Source organism: Equus asinus, chromosome 17, assembly GCF_041296235.1.
Source record: "Equus asinus isolate D_3611 breed Donkey chromosome 17, EquAss-T2T_v2, whole genome shotgun sequence".
NCBI lineage: Eukaryota > Metazoa > Chordata > Mammalia > Perissodactyla > Equidae > Equus > Equus asinus.
In genome coordinates, this window is record NC_091806.1 from 3,058,241 (window position 1) to 3,078,658 (window position 20,418).

The following is a 20,418-nucleotide window of genomic DNA, read 5'->3' on the forward strand; positions in this document are numbered from 1 at the left end:
CAGGCACACCCCGACTGTCCACCTTGCTTTCTTTCACTCTAGGTGACAGACACTTGGAAAGCAGTGAGAGTCGATGCCCGGTGTCAGGTCACACCTTGCTCACAGGCTTAGCTGCGAGTTAGGGAGCTGGGGTCACCTTTACGAACAAGCGGCAGCACCTCAGGCTGAGGACAGAAGCTACCAGAGCCCTGAGCAGAATCACGACCTTGTGGAACTGCTATTTATTTCCAATCCCTCCCACTTCCTCACCCCGGAGCGGCTGCCGTCAATCACGGAAGGGGCCGCTGGCTGCACGAGGGGCCTCAGCACCCACGTCAGACCCCAACGCTGGAAGGCGGTGCAGCGGGCCCAGGGAGCTCGGGAAGGCACCAGACTTCAGCAGGGGGCCACACTACAGTGGCCCTGCTCTGTGGGGTCTGCCTGGCTCCTCTGGCAGAGAGGCGGGAACTGCTGGCGTCACCCACCTGACTCCCGGCTGTGTCCCAGGCGTGGAAATGGCCCCATCAGAGCCACCGCTGGAAGGGAACTTATTAGACCAGCTCCACAGTTCGGGCCTGAACTTTCCATCAGCCACACAGAGGCGGCTGAAGAAGCAAATGTCCCCTCGGCTGCCCCGCGGGCAGAGTCGCACACAGGAGCCGGTCAGAGACGGAGGCTTCTGCTCAGCAGCCTCAGAAAGAGAAAGAGAAGCAGTGGGAGAATGGCATGGGCACGGCTGCTCCCTTCTGATCCAGCTCTGCCTTCCTGATGGCAGCCTGCCTCTGTCCCCACTGCCCTGCCTGCTCCCAGGGCAGCCGCGGCCCTGAGTGCTTCCTCGAGGCCGAGCAGGGGCCTGGGCTGGGCCAGCAGCTGGCTGTCATTTGTTGGCCACGGCAGAGAGCTGGTCTCGGATGCGGCCCAGCCCATCTAACATGGTGTCCAGCGTTTCCTTACTCAGCTCCATGGTGACCGCTGAGACAGAGGGCCCGTCTCCACACACACTGGGATCTTCCTGGATCTGAAAAGAAAAAGGGCCCCCAGTCAAAGCTGCCTCTTGTGCTCGCCCCGTGCTGGGGACCCTCTATGGAGGGGCTCCCTGCCCAGAGCTGCCAAGCGGCCCAGCCCTGGACTTCCAGCAAACGGGGCGAGCAAGGGATGTATCTCATGGGCTTGGCCGTTTCTGGCTCATTGGGTGCTCAGGGCGGGGACCAGGGATGCCCAGGCTCACTTGGCCCCAGGCCCCTCGCTCTCAGCGGTCAGTGAGAAGACAGCACAGGGGTCCACACTGGCACTGTACACAGCGGGCTCGAGGGGTACATAAGAATCTACTGGGAGGCAGGAAAAATATTACAACTTCTAGTTATATTTATTTGTATCTTTAAAAAAAAGTAAGCTTTACTAAAATTGAAAACTTGCTTGTTAGAGGCGCCCTTACACTTTCATTTTCCTACAGGTGCTGCATTTCTGGGTGTCTGGTAAAGCAAACACAGCATTTACATGATCTGGTTTTAACTAAACAAGCCTTAAAAATGGAGATGTGGCTTAAAAAGGTTCCTGAGAAGAACTGTAAAGTGAAGACAACAGCAAGGAGGCACAAGCATGGGCACAAGAGAATGAAGAACTGACGCTTCCCCAGCTGCTGAGAGGAGCTGCTCGTCAGCACCTACAGACGGCGAGAGCCTGGCCCCACTGGGCGAGAAGCTGGCCGAGGCAGACACGCTCAGGAGGGCAGCCTGACACCTGAACGCACGCCCTACTGTTGAAGCCAAACTTCCCTCTAAGTGTGGAAGGTAACTTTCAGGTATCACAAATTATTTTACAGTTTATGCTTTGTGTTTATCATTTAAAATTTATTTCAGCCCATGCTGTACCCTATCTACGTTAATACAGCAGTACACACACACTTTGTCAGCACTGCATTTAGGGGTGCTAAATGCTTCTCGTAGAGATCCCTGAACTTTGGAGACTGGGACTCTTGATGGCCTGCAGGGGTGCCGAGTCACTGCTGTCCCATCTTTTTTTGTGTGTGAGGAAGATTGGCCCTGAGCTAACATCTGTTGCCAATCTTCCTCTTTTTGCTTGAGGAAGATTGTCGCTGAGCTAGCATCTGTGCCCATCTTCCTCTATTTTATGTGCGATGCTGCCACAGTGTGGCTTGACGAGCAGTGCTGGGTCCATGCCTGGCATCTGAACCTGTGAAGTCTGGGCTGCTGAAGGGGAGCGCGTGAACTTAACCACTACGCCACTGGGCTAGCCCCCGCTTCTTTCCTTCTAAGGAGCGTGACGAGGACGTACCTTCATCTGGAGCAGGCAGGTGGGCACGGCCATGCGGCTGATGCTGTCTGAGGCGGTTTTGATATCCACTCTCCAGTCCAGGTCGACCAGGTGTGGCAGAGAGACTGTGGAGGGGATAGTGGCGCTCAGAGCTTGCGCCCCCGCGTGTCTGAGCCTCTGCTCTCTGACAGGCAGCCCTCGGGGCTGTACGTGCGTAATGCATCTGATCCACCCAGCCAGTCTCTGAGGGAGACGGCCAGATGGCACCCAGGACCCCACAGCGCGTCAGAGACCTCACTCAGCACCGCGGGGTGCCGCCTGCACTAGCACTGAGCGATGGCTTCTGCCTGAACACCCAGCCCTCCAGATGTCAGGTGGGGATGAGAAATGACATAAAGAGGAGAAGAGGAGGTCGTGGCCCGAGTCTTAGGGAATGTGCAGCAGCGATGACAGTGGAAAGCTTTGGTTTGAGAGACATGCAGGCTTGAATCCGGGTTCCACCGCTCGTCTCACCTCCAAGCCTGTTTCTCATCTGTAAAAGGGGTCACCCTGGCCTCGCTCACGGGGTTGCTGGGAGGACTAAAGCAACTGATGCAGGGAGAGTTCACCAGCATTGTGGCTGGCTTCAGCACTGTCACTGACAGGGTTAGTGACCATTTATTAAACACCCACTTTTACTCAACCTTTCAAATTAATTTCAATTATGGTTAATTTTTTTCCTCATTGAAATATACTTATTTTAACTACTTCACTTTCTGCTTTGGACATTTCTGTTGTTTTTTTAAACAATAAGTTTATATTATATTAAGTTTACAATGAGAAAAAAATTAAAAAATAGAATTAAAAAGACAAACACAATGACACTGCTTGGTCTGAGATTAGAATCACTCACTTTGAGTTTTGCTTCAAAATTCGGGCCCCGGCAGATTGAGAGCTGGGCTGGGAGGGGCAGGGAGGAAGAGGCGGGGCTCCGGGTACTCACTCTGATTTGCTTGGGCTTCACTTCTCCAACTAGATCTGCATCGGAGGGAAAGACGAGGAAAAAAGAATGGAAAGAGATGAGAAGGGGGTCTCCTGATAAGGAGGGAGGCCTCTGCCCTCTGTGATCTTCAAACATGTAATCACGTCCTGGCAGGAAAGGACCACAGCAACGCCCCCTCCAACAAGCCGCTGTTCGTTTGTTTACTGTACAAAGCTCAGTGATGCGACGGCTGTAAATGCCGTTGGTCAGTTTTCACGGCTTTGGGCAAAAAAGGAAAGCTTCACGCACTGTAATCTTATCTTGCTATCGTCCTCAGAGACAAAACAGAAAAGGTCAACCTGTTCTCTTTTTGCTGAGCATCTACCAGACAAAGTATTGCATCTTACACAAAAGACACCCAACCGGATCTAATGCCACAGCAAACAGCATCACAGTGCAAGGCCAAGCAGAGGCAGGGTAAAACGTGGTCACGGAGGAGAAAGTTTCTAAACAAACAAGACCCTTGGTAACTGGCATTATCGGTCATGACCATCAGAGAGGTCTTTCGAGCCTGCTGCTGACCAGCAGTTCATCAGTTCTGCTTAAACTGTACGTGTCTAAAAGGACTTGCCCAGTCAGAGAATACACAGATAATTCACAAAAGAAATCAACATGACCGGTACACATATGAATAAGATATTCGACGTGGCGAGTATCAAAGACACAAATTGAAATGAGGTATCATTTGCCATTTGGGAAGCTGGGAAACAATGTAAAAGAGTTCCCTCAGTGCTGGTGAAGGCGTGGGGAGAGCGGCACACGCCCGTCCTGCTGGGGAACAGCTGCTGCATCTTTCCAGTGGCCGACCTGTGCAGGTGAAGCCAAAGCCTCCGCACGCGCCTGGCTTCGACCAGTCAGGCAGTGACGACGCTGACGAGCAGAGTTCCCACGGTACACTGCGCACCGAGGGGAACCTGCCAGTAGCCCAAGGAATGTCTGAATTCGACATGATTTCTCCATAAAATGGAATATATTTAGCCATTAAATATGATATTGAAGATAAATACTCATTGACCTAAAAAATCATTAACATTAATACTTTTAATTGAAAACAAGCAAGTTATAAAATGGCATGACCCTATTGTGTTAAAAACAATTTTCAAGAAGACACAGACCTCCCTCTATGTGTAAATAGAATAAAGGAGTCTTGGAGGCTTTCCACGCAGGAATGAACACCACTAGCCCTCCGCGTGGCAGGACGAGGGTTTGCTTATTTTCGCTTACCTGTGTTTTCCAACTTTTCAATAATGAACATATTATTTCTAGAACAGGAAAAAAAAACATAAGCATCGCAAGGAACTCAAGAAATGAGCACTCACACGTGTTCCAGGATGATTTTCGTCAGCAGGTTTTTGAGGTTTTGGTGGAAATTCTCAGGAAAGAGAGCCAGAATCGCCTCGGCCGAGGACAGGTCGCGGAAGGCCGCCAGCCTGGTGAGGCGGTGCAGAGCCTGGAGCAGCTGCAGGACAGAGCCAGAGCGGAGCCCTGAGTGCTGGGGAGGGGCAGGGCGGGCGGGGGCAGGGCTCTACCCCCCGCTGCTGGGAAGAGGGCCTGCCACACACTGCCACCGTCCTTCAACAGAGGCCCATGAGTGCTGAGGCCTGCATCGCAGACGCCGACGCCCACGGGCCTCAGCCACAGGCCTCAGCTGCTCCGAGTCCACCTGCCGCTGTAGGAAACAGGTGCCGCCCCCCCGACACAGGAAGCTGTCACCCTGCCAGAAGCTCTCTTCCTAGGGGCCAAGGGTTAACAAATCCCCTTTCCTTGTGCAGAGACTCTGACCTTCAGTTAACTTGCTAGCCTGTTCCCCTGGTAGCCTGAGAGAAGTGGAGAGTCAGCTGTGTCACAAGGCAGCACTGCCGGGGTCCCCAGCCTCGGACTGGGAGACCGCACAGAGCCCCGCGGGGCCCACAGCTTTCGTGGGCTTCCCTGAGTGCGGCTGCTCGCTCCTCCCCAGAACCTGGAGCTGCACTTACTGAGCTGTTACCAGAGGTAACAACTGGCTCCCATGGGTTTCGGCTTTGAATCCACGGTGGTAGGAGCGTCATGTCCCTGCCCTAGGCTGTCACCTGGGAGGGCAAAGAGAACAAACAGCCCCAGGCTGGCTGTGTGGACCCCGTGTGGAAGAGGAGTGCCTGGCCCTGCCGTGCTAGAAGGCTGTGTTCCACCCTAGGTCCTTCTAAGGGAAGCTGTAGCCAAATGTGGCCTGTGGGCTCCTGTGACAATGATGCTTAGCAGAGCTAAGAAGACCCTGGAGTAACCGCCTCTGCTTTGGGGCTTTCTCTGATGCCACGGAGGCTGCTTGGCTGCAGACAGTACAACCCAGAGGTGAGGGGATGCTCACCCCGTATCCACGAGGGGTGCGGGTTAGTGGACAGATGCCCCAGCCTCCCCACCCTCCAGGGGACAATTCTCGGGTGTGCTCCTCATGGTTTCTTACAGGATCCCGAGGCTGAGCCCCCGCTGCCCGCAGCAGCAGCCACTCATTAACAGACCCTTTTGTTAGCTTGTCTGTCTCCCTGCTTGATTGTCTGCTCTCCCTCCTTTGGGCTTTCTAGAATCATCTCCCAAAAAACTACCTGCATGCAAGTCTTTGCTTCAGGGTCTACTTTTGAGGGACCCAAACTAAGTCCCCAAATCACTTCCACAGTCTTGCTCCTGCCTTTGACTCTTCCACAGATGACTTCAATGAAAAAGTTCGGATTAAAAAAGTAGTAACAACAACACAGGCCCACGTGGATGGACTCCTGTCTCAGAGGGGAGAGGAGAGATGAGGCTGTGAGAGACAGCCTGAGTCACCGTGCTTTTCCTCTTGGCCGCCAGCTGAGGTCAGCTGAGGTCCAGCAGCACGTGCTCCCTCATTGTGCTCAGGGCTCAGAGCTCCTGCCCATGGGCCCCTGGAAAGTCTGCCTTAGCATCCAGCTGACAGTTATCAGCATCGGCAAGTTGCAAGTTGGGAAAGAAAATCACCAAAAGGTTGGCTTTTGTCCACACTGAAGGTAACAATCCTGAAAAGGAAATGGTCAGGAGCTCTGATTCTGGGATAGCTTCTGCCATCCATGCCTCTTTTATCAAAAGGAAGTGACAGTTCAAAGACAATAGCTTTTAAGTTCATTAACATTAAAAAAATCTATTTTAAGTTTGCTATAATGTCAACTCACATTGCAGGGGACACATTTCCTCGGATGGGGCAATGCCTGGGAAGTCAGGAAAGAGACTGATGAGTTGAGAGTCCAGGGGCCAAAGGTCATTTCTGACCACACTTACCTGCTCGGCCTCCTCCTGGGTCACAGACAAGCTGGAACACGTAATATCCAAGAGTTTTTTCGAGCCAAGGGCTGAAATGGAAAAGCTCTCTTGGCACAGCTGTCTGACAACATCTTTCGAAGAGGCCTATGATTTAATTTACAGAGGAAAACAAGGAACAAACTCAGACTCTGGAAATACATGTGTTAGAACATAACATTGTCTCAGGAACAGTGTGACACCTTTGAGATTCAAGATTAAAAGTGCAGAGGACACTCTATGTCTAATGGAGTGGATGTACTTTTCCTTATTCTTCCTGTTAAGCACAACTGAAATTCCTGGGCACTAGACAGAAAACAAACATAACAGGAGTCTGAAAGCAGAGAGGAGAAGACGGACCTGCCCTGGACCTCACAACCAAGGAATGAGATGGTGGAGAGTTCCCTGGGTTTTCTTTTTGTGCATCTATCCCAGACTTGGAGCTGAAGAAGAAGGCAACCCAGAATGCCAACGGGGGCAATAAAAAAAGCTCCAACACACACCACTCTCTCCAACCAGAGGACCAAGAAAGGCACAGCTTAGCAAGACAGAAAACTTTTAGACAATAACAGCTCGACTCCAGGAAAACACCACAGAAAGAACTGTGTTTCCCACTGTCACTTCACATCAGCAAAAGCTGAGTGGAGAGCCTAGACTTCTACCCTTGTGACGCTGTAACAAGGTGTCCCAACACTCCTGCTGGAGCTGTGTCAGAGAAGGCCACGCAGGGAGCTGGAGCTTCATCTCCACCAAGCAGTAGCAAGCCCCACCACCTCATGGCACTAGTGCAGACTAGATGGAGCCAGCACTTTCACCCCTGCCCAGTGGTGACAAGGAACCCCAAATTTTAGGTGTCAACAGGAGCCAAGTGGGGAACCAGGACTTTTACTTCCAACTGGCAGTAATGAGGCAGCAAGCCCCCTTCCCTACCTGAGCAGTATCAGAGGAAGCCAGCTAAAACAGAAGATTTAGGTAATATCCAGAGTCTGAGAACATAATATGGAAATGTCCAGGTTTCAACTAAAAATCACTCATCAGGGGCTGGCCCTGTGGCCGAGTGGTTAAGTTCACGCGCTCCGCTTCAGCAGCCCAGGGTTTCGCGGGTTCAGATCCTGGGCACGGACATGGCACCACTCGTCAGGCCATGCTGAGGCGGTGTCCCACATGCCACAACTAGAAGGACCCACAACTAAAATATACAACTATGCACTGGGGGGATTTGGGGAGAAAAAGCAGAAAGAGAAAAACAAAAAAGAAGATTGGCAACAGTTGTCAGCTCAGGTGCCAATCTTTAAAAACAAAAAAAAAGTCACTCATCATACCAAGAGCCAGAAAGATCTCAAACTGAATGAAAAAAGACAATCAACAGATGTTAACATCAAGAGGAGAGATGTTAAAATTATCTGAAAGGGATTTTAAAGCAGCCATGATAAAACAATTCAACAAGTAATTATAAACATGCTTGAAACAAATAAAAAAAATAGAAAGTCTCAGCAAAGAAACAGAAGATACAAAGAAGAACAAAATGGAAATTTTAGAACTGAAAAATACAATAACCAAACTAAAAAGTTCAGCAGATGGGCTCAGCACCAGAATGGAAGTGACGGAGGAAAGAATCAGTGAACTGGAAGACAGAAGAATAGAAATGACCCAATCTGAACAACAGAGAAGACGGACTGAAAACAAAGAGCAGAGCCTCAGGGATCTGTGGGACTGTCACATATAACGTAACATCCAGCAATGACATCTAACGTTCACGTAATTGGAGTCCTAGAAGGAGAGGATAAGAGATGGCAAGACTGAAAAATACTCAGACATAATGGCTGAAAACTTTCCAATTTAGCTTGAGACGTTTGCATACATTCAAGAAACTAAGTAAATCCTAAACAGGATAAATCCAAAGACATTCACGCCAAAACACATCATAATTAAAATTCCAAAAACTAAAGGCAAAGAAAAATCTTGAAAGCAGTGAGAGACAAGTAATATCCTATCCACAAGGAAAAAACAATTAGAATGATAGCAGATTTCACATCAGGAACCACGGAGGAAAGAAGGAAGCGGCACATTTTTCAGATGCTGAAATAAAGAACTTGAACCTGGAATCTTACAGCCATTCCTTATCCACACCCTTCAAGAATAAAGAGGAAATCAAGACATTCTCAGATGAAGCAAAACTAAGAAAATTTGTCACAAATTTTACCCTAAAAGATTGGTTGAAAGAAGTTCTCTTAACCGAAGGGAAACAATAAGAGAAACCTTGGAACATCAGGAAGAAAGACAGAACACGATAAGCAAAAAATACAGGTAAATACAGTAGGCTTTCCGTCTCCTCTTGAGTTTCTAAATTCTGTTTGAAAGTTGAAGCAAAAATTATACCAGTCTGTGATGTGGCTCTAATGTATGCAGAGGAAATATTTAAGACAATTATATTGTAAATGAAGGAAGGGATATACACAGAAGTAAGGTTTCTATATTTCACCCTAACAGGTAAAATGACGACACTGATAGACTGTGGTAAGTTATGTATATGTAATGTAATACCTAGAGCAACCACTAAAAAGGCCATAAAAAGAAATGCACTTTAAAACACTACAGATAAATCAAAATAGAATTCTAAAAAAATGTCCAAATAACCCACAGGAAGGCAGAGGAGAGTAAAAAGAAACAAAAAAATAACAGACAGAAAATAAAAAATAAAATGACAGACTTAAGCCCTAACATCAATAATTACAAAAGCTGTAAATGGTCTAAATATACCAATTAAAAGACAGAAACTGGCAGAGTGGATTAAAAAATACGACTCAATTAAATGCTGTCTACAAGAATTTCCCTTCAAATATAGTGATAGAGACAGGTTAAAAGTAAAAGAAAGGAAAAAGACATATCACACAAACATTAATTAAAGGAAAGCAAGAGGGGCTACATTAATATCAGATAAAGGAGATGTCACAGCAAAGAAAATTACCAGAGACAGGTATGATAAAAGGCTCTATCTATCAAGAAGACAGTCTAAATGTGTATACACCCAGCAAGAGAACTGCAAAATTGTAAAGCAAAACCAGATAGAAATGAAAGCAGAAATAGAGAAATCCACAAATATAGTTGGAGACTTCAACACCCGTCTTTCAACAATTAATAGGACCACTAGACAGATATTCAACAAGGACACAGAAGAATTCAATGACACCATCAATCAGTCTAATTGACATTTATGGAACACTACCCAGTAGCAGCAGAATACACATTATTTTCAAGTGCTCACTGAACATATACCAAGATAGGTGATATTCTGGGCCATAAAACAAACCTTAACAAATTTAAACTTACTGAAATCATTCAATGTGTTCTCAGTGACCACGATAGAATCAAACTAGAAATCAGTAACAGAAAGATGACAAGAAAATGTCCAAACACTTGGAAACAAACAACATACTTCTAAATAATCCAAAGATCAAAGAGGACGTCTCTTAAAAACCTACGTTGAATGAATGAAAATGAAAAGACAACATACCAAAATTCTGGGGACACAGCCAAGGTAGTGTTGAGAGGGAAATTTATAGCACTAAATGCATATATTAGAAAAGAAGAAAAGTCCCAAATCAGTAATTTAAGCTTCTATCACAAGAACCTAGGGGAAAAAAGAGAATAATAAACCCAAAGCAAGAAGGAAGGAAAAAACAAAGAGCAGAAACCAATGAAACTAAAGGCAGAAAAATAGAGAAATCAGTGGAACAAAGAGTTTGTTTTTTGAAAATATCAATAAAATTGACAAACCTTTAGCAAGACTGACAGTTAAAAAGAGACGAGACACAAATACCAATATCAGGAGTGAAATGGGGCATATCACTACAGATTGCTACACATCCTGTAGATTTCAAAAGGAAAATAAGAGAAAAACTACAAACAACTCTATATCCACAAATTTGACAGCTTAAATGAAAGGGATCAATTCCTCAGAAAACATAAACTACCACAACTCCCCCAATATAAAATTAATAATTTGAATAGCTCTAAACTATTAAAGAAATTGAATTCATAATTTTAAAACTCCCCAAAAAGAAATCTCCAGGCCCAGATGGTTTCACGGATAATTCTTACAAACATTTAAAGCAAGAATTAACCAATTCTACACAACCTCTTCTAGAAAACAGAAGAGGAGGGAACGCTTCCCAGTTCATGTCATAAAGCTAGGATTACCCTGACACCAAAATCAAAGACCGTACAAAAGGAAACACCCCGCAACTACAGACCAACATCCCTCATAAACACAGATGCAGAAACCCTTAACAAACTATTAGCAAACAGAAGTCAGCAATATATAAAAAGGATTACTCACTATCACTCTGTGGGATTTATTCCAGGGATGCCAGATTGGTTCAATATTTGAAAAATCTATGTAATCCACCATATTAATAGGCTCAAGAAGAAAATCACGTGATGTCAATCAATGCATAAAAAGCAGCAGACAAAATTCAACATCCATTCTTGATGAAAACTCTCATAAAAACAGGAATAGTGGGGAACTTCCTCAACTTGATAAAGAGCATCTACAAAAAACCTAGAGATAACATTATAATTAATGCTGGAAGACAAGGTGGGAACAAGACAAGGACGTCTGCTCTCACTACTCTTATTCAACACAGTGCTGAAAATCCTAGCCACTGAAATAAGGAAAGAAGAAGAAATAAAAGGTATACAGATCAGAAAGGAAGAAATGAAATTCTCCCTATTTGCAGATAATATGATTGTCTACGAAGAAAGTTCCAAGGAATGTACCAAAAAACTATTAGAATAAGTGAGTTCAGGAAGTTAGCAGAAACAAGCATACAAAAATCGGTTGTATTTCTATACACAACTAATGAACAAGTGGACACTGGAATTAAAAATACAATGTATCATTTGCAGTTGCTCAAAAAAAGAGAAATACTTAGGTATAAATCTGACACAACACGTACAGGATTTGTACAGGCATATCTTGGAGACACCGTGGGTTTGGTTCCAGACCACATGAATTTTTTGTGTCCCAGTGCATATACAAGTTATGTTTATACTATACTGCAGTCTATTAAGTATGCAACAGCATTATGTCTAAAACAACAATGTGCACACCTTAATTAAAAAATATTTTATTGCTAAAAAATGCTAACCATCAACTACTGAGCCTTCAGTAAGTCCTAATCTTTTTGCTGATGTAAAAAACATAGCACCAGCAAAACTCAATAAAGCAAAGTGCAATAAAATGTGGTATTGCCTGTAGGCTGAAAATTATACAACACAGATGAAAGAAATCAAAGATCTAACTAAACGGGGAGACATATCATGATCATGGATGGGAAGATTCAACACACCAAAGATGTCAACTCTCCTCTAATTAATACACAAGTTTAAAGCAATTCTATCAAAATCACACCATGTTTTTTTAGATATAGCCAAGATCATTCTAAAATTTCTATAGGAAGGCAAAGGAATTAGAATAGCTAACACAACTTTGATAAAGAATGAAGCAGGAGGAATGACGATATGATTTGAAGACTTATGACAGTAATCAAGACCGTATGGTCTTGTCAGAGGGATAGACAAAGAGATCAATGGGACAAATAGAGAACCTGAAACAGAGCCACACAAATATGCCCAACTGATTCTTGACAAAGTTGCAAAAGCAACTCAGCAGAGGAAAGACAGCCTTTCAACAAATGGTGCTGGAACAACTGGACATTCATAGGCAAAACAAAGACAAAAAACTCTCAAGTTGCCTCACGCATCTCATATTAAATTAACTCAAGCTAGATCATGGGCTTAAATGTAAAACATAATGTAAACGCAAAATGTAAAACTATAAAACTTTTAGAAAAAACAGGAGAAAATCTGGGGATCTATGGCATGGCAAAGAGTTAGACTTGACGTCAAAAGCACATTCATAAAAGAAGAGGCGAAATCACAACGGATAACAGAGAAATACAAAAGATTCTAAGAGCATACTATGAAAAGCTATATGCCAACAAATTGGACAATCTAGAAGAAATGGATAAATTCTTAGACTCTTACAACCTTCCAAAGCTGAATCAAGAAGAAACAGAGAATCTGAATAGATCAATCACAAGTAAAGAGATTGAAACAGTAATCAAAAACCTCCCAAAAAATAAAAGTCCAGGAGCAGATGGCTTCTCTGGAGAATTCTACCAAACATTCAAAAATTTATTACCTATCCTTCTCAAATTATTCCAAAAAATTTGGGAAGATGGAACACTTCCTAACACATTCTAAGGGGCCAACATCACCCTGATCCCAAAGTCAGACAAGGACAACACAAAGAAGGAAAATTACAGGCCAATATCGCTGATGAACCCATGTTCATCAAAAATCCTCAACAAAATATTGCAACCCAAACACAGCAATACATCAAAAAGATCATACACCATGATCAAGTGGGATTTATACCAGGGACACAGGGATGGTTCAACATCCGCAAATCAATCAATGTGATACACCACATTAACAAAATGAGGAATAAAAACCACATGATCATCTCAGTAGATGCAGAGAAAGGATTTAACAAGATCCAACATCAATTTATCATAAAAATTTTTAATAAAATGGGGATAGCAGGAAAGTACCCCAATATAATAAAGGCCATATATGACAAACCCACAGCCAACATCACACTCAACGGGGAAAAACTGAAAGCCATCCCTCTGAGAACAGGAACAAGACAAGGATGCCCACTCTCACCACTCTTATTCAACATAGTACTGGAGGTTTTGGCCAGAGAAACTAGGCAAGAAAAAGAAATAAAAGGAATCCAAATAGGAAATGAAGAAGTGAAACTCTCACTGTTTGCAGATGACATGATTTTATACATAGAAAACTCTAAAGAATCCATCGGAAAACTATTAGAAATAATTGAGAACTACAGTAAAGTTGCAGGGTACAAAATCAACTTACAAAAATCAGTTGCATTTCTATACTCTAATAATGAACTAACAGAAAGAGAACTCAAGAATACAATCCCATTTACAATTGCAACAAAGAGAATAAAATATTTACAGATAAATTTAACCAAGGAGGTGAAAGACCTATATAATGAAATCTGTAAGACATTACTGAAAGAAATCGATGATGACACAAAGGAATGGAAAGATATTCCATGCACATGCATCGGAAGAATAAACACAGTTAAAGTGACCACACTACCCAAAGCAATCTACAGATTCAATGCAATCCCAATCAGAATCCCAAAGATATTCTTCATGGAAATAGCACAAAGAATCCTAAAATTCCTATGGGGCAACGAAAGACCCCAAATAGCTAAAGCAATCCTGAGAAAAAGAACAAAGCTGGAGGCATCACAATCCCTGACTTCAAAATATACCACAAAGTTATAGTGATCAAAACAGCATGGTACGGGTACAAAAACAGACACACAGATCAATGGAACAGAACTGAAAGCCTAGAAATAAAACCACACATCTACAGACAGCTGATCTTCAACAAAGGTGCACAGAACATACAATGGAGAAAGGAAAGTCTCTTCGATAAATGGTGCTGGAAAAACTGGACAGCCACATGCAAAAGAATGAAAGTAGACCATTATCTTTCACCATACATAAAAGTTAACTCAAAATGGATTAAAGACTTGAAGGTAAGACCTGAAACCATAAAACTTGTAGAAGAAAATATAGGCAGTACACTCTTTGACATCAGTCTTAAAATGATCTTTTCAAATATCATGTCTACTTGGACAAGGGAAACGAAAGAAAAAATAAACAAATGGGATTTCATTAGACTAAAGAGCTTCTGCAAGGCAAAGGAAACCAGGGTCAAAACAAAAAGACAACCATCAAATGGGATAAAATATTTGCAAATCATATATCTGACAAGGGGTTGATCTCCATAATATATAAAGAACTCACACAACTGAACAACAGAAAAACAAAAAATCTGATCTAAAAATGGGCAGAGGATATGAACAGACATTTCTCCAAAGAAGATATACAGATGGCCAACAGGCACATGAAAAGATGTTCAGCATCACTAATCATCAGGGAAATTCAAATCAAAACTATACTAAGATATCACCTTACACCCATTAGAATGGCTATAATCACCAACACAAAAAATAACAAACGTTGGAGAGGATGTGGAGAAAAGGGAACCCTTACATACTGCTGGTGGGAATGCAAACTGGGGCAGCCACTGGGGAAAAGAGTACGGAGGTTTTTCAAAAAATTAAAAATAGAAATAGCATACAATCCAGCTATCCCACTACTGGGTATTTATCCAAAGAACTTGAAATCAACAATTCAAAGAGACTTGTACACCCCTATGTTCACTGCAGCATTACTCACAAAAGCCAAGACGTGGAAGCAACCCAAGTGCCCATCCACTGATGAATGGATAAAGAAGATGTGGTATAAATACACAATGGGATACTACTCAGCCATAGAGAAAGACAAAATCCTCCCATTTGCAACAACATGGATGGACCTGGAGGGTACTATCCTAAGCGAAATAAGCCGGACCGAGAAAGACAAACACCATATGATTTCATTCCCACCTGGAAGATAAACAGACAGACAGACAAAGAGAACAGTTTAGTGGTTACCAGGGGGAAGGGGGTTGTGGGTGGGCACAAGGGGTCAAGGGGTGCACTTATATGGTGACTGACAAATAATAATGTGTACAACCAAAATTTCACAATGTCGTAAACTATTATGACCTCAACAACAACAAAAAAAGCACATTCATAAAAGGAAACAATTTTGATAAATTGTACCTCACCAAATTAAAACTTTTGCTCTGCAAAAGTTTCTGTTATGGGTTGAATTGAGTCTCCTTAAAATTCACATATTGAAGTCCTAAACCTCAGCATCTTAAAATGTGACCTCATTTAGACACAGGGTTGTTGCAGATATAACTAGTTAAGACGAGGTCATAGGATGGACCCTGACCCAATATGACCAGTGTCCTTATTAAAAGGGAAAATTTAGACACAGAGACACAAACTGGAGAACGCCATGTGAGGATGAATGCAGAAATCTACAAGCCAAAATACACCAAATATTGCCAGAAACCAAGAGAAGCTAGGAGAGGGGCATAGAACAAATGGTCCCTCACAGCCCTTGGAAGGAATCAACGTGGCTGATACCTGATCTCAGACTTCTGGCCTCCACAGGACTGTGAGACAATGAATTTCTGTTGTTTAAGGCCCTGAGTTTGTGGTACTTTGTTACAGCAGACACAGCAAATTAATATACCTCTATAAAGAGGATGAAAATACAGCTATAGCTTAGGAGAAAATATCTGCCAACCACATATCCAACAAAGGACTAGTATTTAGAATATATAAAGACTCTTAAAACGCAAAAGTAAAAAAGCAAACAATACAATTAGAACATAAGCAAATGATATAAAGAGATATTTCCCTGAAGAAGATGCACAGATGGTAAACAAGCACATGAAAAGATGGTCAATGTCATTAACTACTAGGGAAATTCAAACTAAAGCCACAATGAGATATAAATACACACCTATCAGAAAGGCTCAAATAAAACACAGTGATGACAACAAATGCGAGGATGGGGAGGAACTGGATCACTCAGACACTGCTGGTGGGAATGCAAGGTGGTACAGCCACTCTGGAAAACAGTTTGGCAGTTTAAAAAAAATAACCCAAACATGCAACTAACAAATTATCTGACAACTGTACTTCTGGTTATTTACTTCAGAGAAATAAAGGCTTATATTCATACAAAACCTGTATGCAAATGTTTGCAGCAGCTTTATTTGTAATAGCAAAAAACTGGAAACAATCTAGATGTCATACTATGGAATGACAATAAAAAAAAGGAACTATTGATACTCACAAAGGGAATGAATCTCCAGAGAACTGGGCTGGGCAAAAACAGCCAATCCCAAAAGGTTACATAATATATGATTCCATTTCTATAACATTCTTGAAATGACAAAATTATAGAAATGAAGAACAGATTACTGAATGCCAGAGGTTAAGGAGGAGATGGGGCAGAGGGGAAGTGGATGTAGTTATAAAAGGGCAACACGAAGCATCCTGTGATGATGCAAACGTCCTGTATCTTGACTGTATCAAGGTCAATGCCCCGCTTGTGATATTATACTATAGTTCCACAAGATGTTACCACTGGGGGGAATTGGGTAAAAGGTAAATGGGATCTCTCTGTATTATTCTCTACAACGGCATGTAAATGTATAATTAACTCAAAATAAAAAGTTTACGTGTTTTTTTAAAAAAAGGAAGTACAGGGACATTAGGAATGAAAATGAATGAACTACTGCTACATGATGGCAAGCGAAAAGAGCCAGACACAAATAAGCATATGTTGTATTCCATTTGTGTGAAGTTCAAACACAGGCAATATTAAATTGATGGTGTCAGAAGTAAGCCTAGTGGTTACCATTGGGGAGGAGACTGCGGAAGGAGCAACAGAGGCACCTCTGGGCTAGTGGGAATGTTTCATTTTCGGACCGTGGCGGTGGTTACACGGGTATGTAATAAACCATTAAGGTGTGCATTTATGATCTGTGCACTTTTCTGTGCATGTTACACATTAATAACAATTTTAAAAGTTTATTAAATAAAAAAGTCTATACGACGAATAGGCCTGGGGGTGGTGGACAGAGCAGCCACAAGCAGAGTGAACAGGCACTGGGCTGGGGGGCGAGAGCCCTAGGTTTCCAGTCCCAGCTTTATTACTTCATTCACTAGCTCATGTAGCAGCTATTTACTGAGCACATGCTGTCTGCCAGGCGTTGGGGAAACACTTGTTGGGGATCCATCCGTGAATAACATACAGCAGAGGCCTTTAGGGATGGAGAAAATGAGTGAACACTGGAGGCTGGAGGTTAAAACAAAACAGGGACCATTGCAGGGACCAATGATGACGTTGTGCCATGAACTGCTGAGTGTCATTAACTCAATTCTCTTCATCTGCAGGTGAAAAAAAAAAAAAAGGGCAAGGCCCCTCATGGATCTTCTATTCTTGTGACAAGTTCCACAGAGGAAGATAAAGCCGCCCCTTCTATACGGGAAGTCGGAAGTTAAGCAAACAGAGCCAACCCATCATTTCATCTGATCCTTACAAAGCCCGATGAAGTAGGCCCGTTTCAACCTCGCAGTCTTTTAAGTGATTACCAGGAGGTTTTGAGCCTTGCACAGGGTAAAGCAAGTACGGAAATCCCGGGACTCTAGAGAACACGGAAGGCGCGCTCACTTGGGGCGGGAGGGACGCAGAGGAGAGCCTTTCCCAACCACGGAGCGCGCGGGGGCGGCGCGGACCTAGCAACGCCCGCCCCATGCAGCTCTCGCCACAGCCAGGCCGAGAGGAGTAGTAGGGATGTTCGGACAGCGCCTTCATGCCCAGTGATCTTCTTCGTCCCCCCACCACGCCGTCCGGCAGGGCGGTATTCTGTTCCTGCCTTCAAAAGGCTCCGAAAGGCCAACCACTTGCCCGGGGTCACACAGGCAGTGGGGGAGACGTGGGTCCTCTTAATTCCAATTCCTGCTCTGACCAAAGCCCCAGGGACAAAGGCCTGCCTCACGCTGTCCCCACCTCTCCAATTTACCTTCAGCAGGCTCTGGAGCGCTACAAAGTTCTCCGCCGTCAGCGCGGCCATCTTCCTCGCGTCACGTGACTGCAGCCTCGGCGGCGCGCGGTCACGTGGCTCCGGCGTCTGCCGCGGGGATTGCCGGGAGCTGTAGTCTCTCAGGATGGCGGGCGCTGCCAGGGTTGTGTCGCTACGGGGAGCGAGCGGAGGACTGAGTGGAGCGAGAGGGTTGGATGGCTCAACCTCGGGACGCGAGGCCCGTGGGACTGCGAGGCCACGGGCGCGGGATGGTTTTCAGGGGAGGACATTTGATTGGCTTGTCTATTTACTAGGTCAAGGGAAGCTCTGATTTTCCCTTGACCCACGTTGTGGGGGGGGGGGGGGGGCGGATGGCTGGCTGATTTGGAGGTGCACCTGCAAGCTTGGCAGGCGCCCTGGAAACGTAGCTGTTCTGGAGTGATCAGCGAACCCGGCCGCTTGGAATTAAAATGTGGCCGTGCTTATTGGAATTCTTGGAATTTACTCCTCCCCACATCTCGAAGACTATAAAACTGCTTTCATGTGTATAGTTTCCCTTCTGTCTATGGGGTAGGCAGGAGCTGGTATTATTTGCCTTATCCAGATGCGGAAACTGAATCACTTAGGGTTTTTAGTGACTTTGTCGTCGTAGTAGGGGAGATCTGTTTTGAAGAGCAAGTGCGGAGGTTTGGGAGCGGGAGTAGGGAGGGGAGAGGGGGTACGGAGGGAATAGAATGAAAGATATTACCTACTAAGGTTCCTGTTACACCTGTGGTGGGGGTGGTTCATGAAAGTCATTAAATTCATTTATTCAACAAGATAATTATAATGAATGTGAGGAGGGGTTTTGAGTGGCAGTGAAGGACTCTGATTTGCCCAGTGCTCCTATCTCTAAACAGACTGAAATTGTAAAGTCATGGAACTTAGTTTTTAAGGAACCAGCTGCCTCTTCTGCACCCGGACACCCCAGCCTCTGACTTTTCCCTTATCCACCCTTAGTATCTGGTTGGCTCTTTCTTTTTCCACCTCCACTTCCTTAGCAAAATTTGGCTCAAAACGGGTCTGATAAATTCAAGCTAAAGAAAGAATGTCTAATTGTGAAATTCCGGAAATTGCTAAGCTGCTAAGGTCGTTTGTTCCTCTGCCTCTTGCTCCTCCTCCACCTCCTTCTCTCCATCTTTTTAGGAGGTGTTGTCCAAGCCCAGGAAAATAAACCCAGGTTGTCTAAGGATGAGCCCATACCTGGACTAGATTTTAGAACCATATGGTCGTGGAGTCCTGATTCCACCTCTCTTTCTTGGCCTCTCCCTCTTCTCTTCCCCAGGACCCACTGGCTTGCTTCTTGTTTTCTGGCATAATTCGCTGTAAGCTCTAGGTTTACTCTTGCCTGTATCCATAGCCCAGCCCAGTGCCCTGAGTGAATTGAGTGTTTCTTAAATAAACAGCAATCCCCCCAAAGTGGTTAGACTAAAATTGCCTTCTGAGACTTTTCTGTGGGGAAATTGCCTTATTATTTGCAGGACTGTGGCTTCTTGTCTTACTCTAGAAAGATGGGCAGTGTGGTCACCAGCATCCAAGATGGCGCCCATGACCCTTGCTCCCTGGTGTTCACACCCTTGTGTTGTCCCCTCCTGCATTGTACCAGGATTGGTCTGTGTGTCCAGTTTCAGATGGAAGAAGTGATGGTGTGTCACTTCTAAGATTAGTTATAAAAGACTGCAGCTTCTGGGTACTCTCTCTTTGCTCTCTTTTTCTTGACTCTCTTACTCTGGGAAAAGCAAGCTGCCATGTGGTGAGCAGTCCTCTGGAGAGGTCCTTGCGGTGAAGAGATAAAGACTCCTGCCAATAGCCAGCCAGAAACTAAGGCCGCCCAACAACCGCATTACTGAGTTTGGAAGCAGATTCTCCAGCCCCACTAGAACCTTGAGATGCCAGTAGCCTTGGCCAACATCTTCACTGTAACCTCATGAGAGATTCTGAGCCAGAACCACCCAGCTAAGCCACTCCTAGATTTCTTGCCTTCAAAAACTATATGATGATAAGCATTTGTTGTTTTAAGCTACTAAGTTTTGGGGTAATTGTTACACAGCAATGATAACTACACATGGAGGCAGTAAGGGAGAATAGCAGCTTTAGAATTCAACTGAAGTTTGAATCCCAACTCTACACGTTATTAACTATCGCTTGAACAAATTCTTGAACTTCTCTCAGCCTCAGTTTCCACATCTGTAAAGTGATGTTGATCACGCCTACCTAAG

The 20,418-nt window shown here is 44.4% G+C and overlaps 1 protein-coding gene across 3 annotated transcripts; it reads right to left on the minus strand.

Moving 5' to 3' along the window:
- Positions 1-202: 202 nt before the first annotated feature.
- On the minus strand, positions 203-18,357 carry COMMD9 (COMM domain containing 9). 3 transcript variants are annotated; one of them, XM_044749929.2, is made up of 7 exons: positions 18,161-18,243; positions 10,899-11,120; positions 6,542-6,667; positions 4,594-4,733; positions 3,236-3,270; positions 2,275-2,378; positions 203-997 (listed from the first exon to the last, which is right to left on the minus strand). In XM_044749929.2, the coding sequence occupies exons 2-7, from the start codon at positions 10,968-10,970 to the stop codon at positions 857-859; spliced, it is 618 nt and encodes a 205-aa protein (XP_044605864.1). In that variant the 5' UTR covers positions 10,971-11,120; positions 18,161-18,243; the 3' UTR covers positions 203-856. The 3 variants fall into 3 exon arrangements, with proteins under 3 accessions (XP_044605864.1, XP_014706517.1, XP_070343639.1); XM_014851031.3 differs by lacking the exon at positions 10,899-11,120 and having other exon boundaries at positions 18,161-18,357; XM_070487538.1 differs by lacking the exon at positions 3,236-3,270.
- Between the last annotated feature and the right edge of the window lie 2,061 nt (positions 18,358-20,418).

Bases quoted from the DNA above. Each gene is read 5' to 3' on its own strand.
- COMMD9 (XM_044749929.2), bottom strand. From the start codon at position 10,970: ATGGTGGATTACATAGATTTTTCAAATATTGAACCAATCTGGCATCCC. The intron at 2,379-3,235 runs GTGAGTACCCGG...TCCCCTCCACAG, and splicing joins TGAAGCCCAAGCAAATCAGA to TCTCTCTGCCACACCTGGTC. The intron at 998-2,274 runs GTACGTCCTCGT...TTTTCTTTTCAG, and splicing joins CCTGCCTGCTCCAGATGAAG to ATCCAGGAAGATCCCAGTGT.